At 53.5% G+C, this 7834-nt stretch overlaps 1 protein-coding gene and 1 long non-coding RNA gene across 2 annotated transcripts in view; one reads left to right on the plus strand and one right to left on the minus strand.

Annotated features, from left to right (window-relative positions):
* Window positions 1–2246, plus strand: part of CNNM4 (cyclin and CBS domain divalent metal cation transport mediator 4) — a 36512-nt gene extending 34266 nt beyond the window's left edge. Inside the window, exons 6-7 of the mRNA XM_003422025.4 lie at window positions 426–601; window positions 898–2246. Coding sequence (XP_003422073.2) covers window positions 426–601; window positions 898–1092 — 371 coding nt within the window. The 3' untranslated portion in view covers window positions 1093–2246. The remainder of the gene's footprint in view (window positions 1–425; window positions 602–897) is intronic.
* A 4350-nt stretch (window positions 2247–6596) lies between these two features.
* On the minus strand, window positions 6597–7753 carry LOC135227760 (uncharacterized). Its single transcript, XR_010317885.1, has 2 exons — window positions 7712–7753; window positions 6597–6865 (listed from the first exon to the last, which is right to left on the minus strand). It is a non-coding gene; the product is annotated as an uncharacterized LOC135227760 (long non-coding RNA).
* Window positions 7754–7834: the final 81 nt, after the last annotated feature.

A 7834-nucleotide genomic window follows, 5' to 3' on the forward strand; every position in this document is an offset into this window, starting at 1 on the left:
AGAGCGCAGACTGCTCCTACCGTCAGTGTAACGTGTATGCAGTTTATGTCACAAGCTGTCGTTGGGACAGGGGCAGCGGCTCGTCTGTAACCCTAGGGTGAATCAGTGTGTTGCCTTTGACTGACTCATTGTTGGGAAATGAGGGGTTTTGTTGCCCTAAACTTTGTGTCTTTGACTTTTCTTCTTGTTTGCATTTGCCGTTGTTTTGGTAGACATTTTAGTACGTGTTGCATGACACATCCTCCAAACGAGCTAACTCATTTGCTTTGACGAGTTCAGGCCTTCTGCAGTTAAAGCTTCCACACGACACTTCTGTCTGCTCCTAAGAGCTACTTCCTGTCCTGGGGGGTGGGACGAGGTCACCAAGAGGCCATGAGTGGGCACCTGCGTGGCTTCTGACCCGACGTCCTCTGCTCTCCCCACAGACCGCTCCCCGTCGTATCCCCTCAGCCGCTCGGCCTCCCTCAGTTACCCGGACCGCACAGATGTCACGAGCTCCTCTCCCACGGCTGGCAGCAGCGTCCAGTTCGGCAGCTCCATCCTGGGCCAGTACATCTCTGACTTCAGCGTCCGCGCACTCACGGACCTCCAGTACATTAAGGTGGGCACAGTGCCCGCTCCGCCCAGGCAGTGCTGCTGTCCTCCCGGGTGTTTGGACCACTCTGTCTCGGGAGCCAGCAACTTCTTCCATCCACCAGACCCAGCATAGGGGCCCAGACCCGAGCTGTGTTTCCTCTTTAGTCTCGCCCTTACTCTTCCTAAGCTTTTCTGGAGGCTCCGCTTGGTCATGCCGCTGTTACAGGCCCATGGTCGCGGCTCCGGCCCCGTTTCCCCTTTCCGATGAGGTTCTGCCTCCCAGCCCCTGCTGTCTGTGAACCTCTTCCCTTCTTCCTGCAGATCAGCCGGCAGCAGTACCAGAACGGGCTGCTGGCCTCACGCATGGAGAACTGCCCCCAGTTTCCTGTGGACGGGTGTACCACCTACTCGGAGACCTCCGAGAAGTCTGAGCTGCCTGTAGTGGACGAGACCACAACTCTACTCAACGAACGAAACTCCTTACTGCACAGAACCTCTCATGAGAGCGCCATCTGACAGGAGGGCCCGGGGCCCCCCGCCAGCCCTGCGGGGGCCTCCCCAGTGGGCCCACATGAAGATAGGGAGCCTAGTTGGCCAGAACGGGGGTGCAGATGGCCATCTGAGCATCCAGATGGCCCCCAGCCCGTGGCAATTTGGTCCTCTGACAGGGAGCCCTGAGCAGCTCTGAGGTAGAGGCTGCCCAGCCCTGGGACTGGCTGGAGCCACGGGCCAGCTCCTGTGAGCAAGGCTGTTTTTTACTGAGAGAATTTCTAAACAAGGCTTGCTGCTCCTCTTTTAAAATATAATTTTGGGAAGGGAATGGGTAAGGGAGACAGGGTTAAGGAACTTTCTTAAAGGAAAAAGGAATTTTTTTTTTTTCCAAAAACTTTAACAAGGGAAGAGTTTCTTGCTACAGGAAGCAATAGCCATAATCTGCTCCCAGCCACCACCTCTGGGTTATATCCCTGACTCGGGGAGCCCACTTTTCCTCCTCCAGAGATGGGATCCCAGAGCTCGGCCAGAGGAGGGACCTCTCTGGAGCAGAGAACACTTCTTCCCAGGAAGCGAAGAACCAAATAGCATTGAGAACAAACACCTGGGCACGTGCACTGAGGCTCGGTGACGTCGCTGGGGTCAAGGGATTCTGGGTAACAGGTCAGGAATGTGAAAACCACAGCCTCAGAGCGGGCACACCTGCTCCTGCCTGTCACTGGATCCAGCACTCTGTGGACGGCTCTCCCAGGGAGTCTAGGCTCAGGCGAGCCATCTCACACCTGCCCCCACTGGTCTGCCACGCGTCTGCCCCTTTGGACAGCTCGCCACTTTTGATGAGCTGACTGAAAGCGTTAGGCAGCGTCTCAGAACTTTAAGATCGCAACGCCTGCTCCGCAGGCCCTTGCCTCACATTTCCCCAAAGGTCTTCCCTCTGGGAGAGCGTCTGTGTTCCAGGTGACTTGTCTGCTTTGCTCCTTTTGATTCTAGGAGTGAATCTGGCCACAGGCACCTGCGTTGTTAGCAGTTGATACCACCACCCCCTTCTTGCCCCCGAAGGAAAGTTAAGGCTCCTTCACTGACCTATGAAGCCCTTCTTTCCAAACTCCCTGATCCCAAAACCCCAGTCCATCCTAGGGTCTGGGGACAAGAGAACCTACTGAAAATCTGTGTAAGAAGTTCTTCGTGCTCTTTACTCGGTGGCCGGGGCGTACCTGTCCTTGTTCACACACATAGGGAACCCCAGGAAAGGCGGCTTCCACCTGAAAGGTGTAAGCTGGCAGCCCTGTATTCCTGATGGGAGAGGCGATCCTGGCCGTTGCCGAAGCTATTGGTACTGTACCCCCAGAGCCCTGCCCCCCCAAAATCCTTCCCCGGCACTGCCTCCCTGGGGCTGCAGAGCTCCAGGCTTCCGACTGGTAGAGAGGCTGTGGGACCAGGGTCCACAATGGCCCTTTATCTGGTGGAACCAGAGCCTGAGCCCAAGATCCAGGTGAGGGGAACTGCAGACCTGCCTGAGTATTAACCAGGGGAGTCCTGTCACCGCAAGTGCTGTGCCATCTGGGTGCCTAGGGAATCCTAACTTGGGACCAGGAAATGTCTTGCACCAAGTATATCTGCCCCTGGTCAGAGGGCTTCCCCTGTCACCGAATTGACTCTTAAAAGCCTGGAGAGAAGGTGGTGACGCTCATGGATTTTCAGCCATAAGGGAAAGACAGCAGGCCTTTGTTTCAGCTGGGGAAAGCCCTTAGATTGTAGAGGAACAGCTTGCTTCCTGAGACCATGCAGTAGCCTGCAGAGCTGTGTTCTTGAGCGCGCTTAGCGCAGGTGAGCAATGCAGAGCTGTGTTCCTGAGCGTGCTCAGTGCAGGTGAGCAACGCAGAGCTGTGTTTCTGAGCGCGCTTAGCGCAGGTGAGCAACGCAGAGCTGTGTTCCTGAGCGTGCTCAGTGCAGGTGAGCAATGCAGAGCTGTGTTCCTGAGCGTGCTCAGTGCAGGTGAGCAACGCAGAGCTGTGTTTCTGAGCGCACTTAGCGCAGGTGAGCAACGCAGAGCTGTGTTTCTGAGCGCGCTCAGCACAGGTGAGCAATGCAAAACTGGGCGTTCGCACAGGTGAGCAAACACATGGCCTGAACTCTGTGTGTGTGTGAAGCAAAAGGAGTAGTACACACACGTCTACAGCTACCTCTTTGCACACACAGTTCCTACCAATGGATGGTCCTTCCCTCCCCCTCCTGCCCGTGTAGAATCAGTTCTTACAGAGGGTCATAATTATTTCCAAATATTACTAGTCCGGTGACTTCCTCCTCCCAGTGGTTTTTCACTTTTTATTCCACCTCCAGTTCCTGGGCTGAGCCGTACCCTGGAACTGGCCCACCCCCCCCTCCATGTCTTCCCAGGGAAGGGGGACCTTTGCAAATGGCATCCACGTGGGTAGGCAGGTCACAGCCACCGTAGCAAATAACTCATATTTATTTTGCGTAAGATTTTAATTTGTATATTTTTGTGATTTTTTTTTTGGCAGTTATGAGTTTGACTCTCGGGGAGTTTTGTTGTTGAGTCTTGTGTCTTTTGTCACAAAACAATGATAATATTTGGTAAACAATATATGGAATTTATTTTTGATTGGTAATAAAAAACAAAATATGTATAAATCTTGGCAAGTCTACAGTTTGCCTGTTTGAGCTCTGTCTGTGTTCAGTATCTGTAATAGAGACAGAAGTGGCCGTGGTTGAGAGGTGGCTTCTTAACATAGGTACATGTAGCAGGACAAGGAACAAGTATCCTGGGACCATCTCACAGTAAAACGTTGGCAAGCAAAAATGGAATTTATAAAAAAATAGGTGTAATCCACAGAATGAGGGCTTACCCCTCTCTGACCTAAACTGAAGGGCACACTTGTTCTGTGTCCAGGCTGTGGCTTTACCCCAGCACCTGGTATGCACGCTGGGTGCTTTTGCTGTGAGACACGGTCATCTCTCAGAAAGTGATCCCCAGCTGGGCAGGGCTCCATGTTTCGATGTGCTTGGATTCTACACTATAAAGCCATCCTGAAAGTATTATGCTACTAAGCAAACAACGTGGAGGGTGTGTGTATATATATATATATATATATATATGGAGCCCTGGTGGTGTAGTGGTAAAGAGCTTGGCTACTAACCAAAAGGTTGGCAGTTCAAATCCACCAGCTGCTCCTTGGAAACCCAGCGGGGCAGTTGTACTCTTGTCCTATAGGTTCCCTCTGAGTTGGAATTGACAGCAGCAGATTTGGTTTTGTTCGGGTAAACCCCTACTCTATACCAGGTGCCACCAACTCCTTGGTGAGTTTACCACATAGTGAGGAAGACAGTCACACAAGGGCCTTTCAGCTTGCTGTTTCTTCCACCTGGAACACTTTCCCCCAGGTCTTTGTGAGGCTCATCTCCTTACTTCCCTTAAACCTTTGTTCAGATATCACCTCCTTTTAGAGGGCCTCCCAGATTACCCTGCCTAAACCAGCATCGCCCCAATCTGTCTCCGTAGCTTGCCTTGCTTTTTTCCATAGCACTTATTACTAGATATTAAAGGACAGATTTGTGTATTTTCTGCTGCCCGCACACTAGAATCTGAGTTCCACAAGGGCAGGGACTTTATATTCCCACCTTTAGAACAGTACCTGATACAGTGCAGTCACTTAGGAATGAATCAATCAATAGGTCTTAAGGTAAGTACTAGGGATGGGGAGCACATAGCACCCATAACTTCGACCCAACCTAGTCAAGATGAAGAAAGACCATCTGAAGGAAGTGGATTTGAGCTAAGACTTGAGAAGAGGAAGAGTTAGCCATGGGTTTAAAACTCAAGAATAAATATTTAGGTAAAACTTGGAAATGTCCTGATCCAAATGGCCAGTAAGAAAAATGGCCCAGGAAGGGCCAATGAGGGTACTGGAGGTCAAGTAGCAAATGTCTCCACTGATGCTATGACTAACCAGGCGTGGGGCAGACGGCACAGAGCCAGGGGAGAAGCTGGTGAAGTACTGAGGCCTCTGTTATAAACAGAAAACCACCCTGTGAACAGCATTGTTTGCACTGTACTAGATTCTTTGTCTTTGCATAGTGACAGTGTAAATGGCTGTTTGTGTTTTCCAAGTTTGATCCCGTTGTTCTGGTCAAAGGTTTTCCCCAAAAACAGGTTGTTTTTCAAGGGACCCTGAGGCCAAGGAAACAGTAACTTGTCAAAGGTCAGAGCCCCCTCTCCAAATTCAGAGAGTTTTCTCTGTCTGCCCTCTAGAACTGTTCCTTCATTAATGACTTTCCAATCATGTGACTCATGTCATTTTATCTTGACTTGGAGATTGGAAAGTATGAGCTGAAGGGGTTGAATCCATTATAATGGATTCCCCCCCCCGCCCTTAAAAGGAACGGTGACAATCCAGTGGGAAACGTCAGCAGTGTCATCATTACTTCTGCCGGCAGGGGCTTATCCTGTCATCTGCAGGAGTGAAGCAAACTGCTCAGCGCGGCTTATCGCCCTCTGGAGAAGACTAGCTGAAGAATGCGGAGATGCGGCTGGCCTGGTCCTGGCTCTGAGCCCACGATGCAGAAGAGACATTACTACCAGCTTTTAAAAAGCTTTTCACAAAATATTTTTTTCCTGTGGTCAGTCAAAGTTACACCACAGGCCTATTTTTGCACGGTATCGTTGGTTGCCATGGAGTTGGTTCTTACTCATGGCAACTCCGCGCAGCGGAGTAGGACTGCGCCAGAGGGTTTTCAAGGCCGTGGCCTCTCAGAAGGAGACTGCCAGACCTGTCTTCTGAGGCACCTCTGGGTAGGTTCAAACCACTAACCTTTTGGCTCGTTGTTGTTAGGTGCCATCAAGTCGATCCTGACTCATAGCGACCCTGTGTACCACAGACTGAAACACTGCCTGGTCCTGTGCCATCCTCGTCCTCATAATTGCCGCTATATCCGAGCCCACTGTTGCCCTCACGATCATTGTTATGCTTCGGCCTGTTGTTGCAGCCACTGTGTCAAATCTGTCTCATTGAGGGCCTTCCTCTTTTTTGCTGATCCTCAACTTTACCAAGCGTGATGTCCTTCACCAGGGACTGATCCCTCCTGGTAACATGTTCGATGTACATGAGACAAAGTGTGACCATCCTTGCTTCTAAGGAGCCTTCTGGCCGTACTTCTTCCAAGACAGATCTGTTCGTTCTTCTGGCAGTCCATGGTATATTCAATATTCTTCACCAACGCCACAATTCAAAGGCTTCAATTCTCCAGTCTCTGGCTAGTAGTCAAGCACTTTACCGTTTGTACCACCCGAGGACTTTTTTGTTTTGGCACATTACCTTCTACAAAAACACCTTTTACATGATTGTGGCCACAGTGCTTTTAAAATATCCTGTTATTTTTATGATACTGCAAATGCGTTTCTATAGGATGCTTTTGAAAGATCATTTTAAACAACATGTATGTCCTGGTAAATGACATGTAATCTTCTCAAAGGCTACTTACACTAGGAAACACAAAAGTGCATAAAAGTATCAAGAAAAACACAAAAGTCCTTTATTGTGGACCCTTGGAGAGAAGCCTTGTTGGCAGTTCTATTTCCTCCCAGTCGTGTACAGACCATTTATAACGAGTAAGGAACGCTCTACACTGTCAGTGGACCATGCTGTCACGAAGTGACCACAGTGAGGGCCCTCTTGAATAGATCTTGGTCGCGAGGAATCATTTCCCAAGGATGAGTTGCTAGAAGTGGAGTTAGCAGACCCCACATCCACGCCGAGTCTTTGTGAGCTTCGCTTTTCTCCTGTAAAATGTTAGCAGTATGAAGCAGCTGTGAGGATCCAGTGACTTGTGTCTGCAAACTAACACAAGCTCCCTGAAGGCAGGGACTAGGTCTGACCTCCCCAGACCTACAGCAGAGTCGCGGCAGCAGACAAACACGCCCAGAACCTGAACGTCCCCGTGCCCAGTCACTACCGGGGGCGCTGTGGTGAAGAGCTCGGCTGCTAACCCCAAGTCGGTAGTTGGAATCCACCAGCCGCTCCTTGGGAACCCCGTGGGGCGGTCCCACTCTGCCCTACAGGATCCCCGAGTCGCTCAGTGGGTTGAGTAACTCCGGGTTGGTGGCTGCTTCCCAGGAGACCTGCACGTCCCCGGTGTTTAAGTCTCTGCCCGCAGCTTCATGCGGGGTCCGACCCAGACGCCGCCCGCGCCGCCCCGCGAGGCCCGAGCCGGGGCTGCCCAGAGCGCGAGCCTCCGGGAGACGGCCACGGCGACGGCCGGCGGGGACGCAGCGCCCCCACCAGGCGGCCCCGAGGACGCGGACGTCCGACGTCCCGCGCGGCCCCGCCCGCTCCCCACGCCCCGCGCGGCCCCGCCCGCTGCCCACGTCCCGCGCGGCCCTGCCCGCTCCCCACGTCCCGCGCGGCCCTGCCCGCTCCCCACGTCCCGCGCGGCCCTGCCCGCTGCCCACGCCCCGAGCCCCGCGCGGCCCTGCCCGCTGCCCACGCCCCGCGCGGCCCTGCCCGCTCCCCACGTCCCGCGCGGCCCTGCCCGCTGCCCACGTCCCGCGCGGCCCTGCCCGCTCCCCACGCCCCGAGCCCCGCGCGGCCCTGCCCGCAACCCCGCCGCCCGGGCCCGGCGCCCGCACCTTGTTTACTCGCCGGCGCAGCCTAGTCCGACCAGGGCCCGCCCCCGCTCGCCGCCCATTGGTGGAGGCGGCGCGGCGGCAGGCGGCGATTGGCCCGGGCGGCGGCGGCGCGGGGCGAGCGGG

The sequence above is a fragment of the Loxodonta africana genome, chromosome 15 (assembly GCF_030014295.1).
Source record: "Loxodonta africana isolate mLoxAfr1 chromosome 15, mLoxAfr1.hap2, whole genome shotgun sequence".
NCBI classification, from domain to species: Eukaryota; Metazoa; Chordata; class Mammalia; order Proboscidea; family Elephantidae; genus Loxodonta; species Loxodonta africana.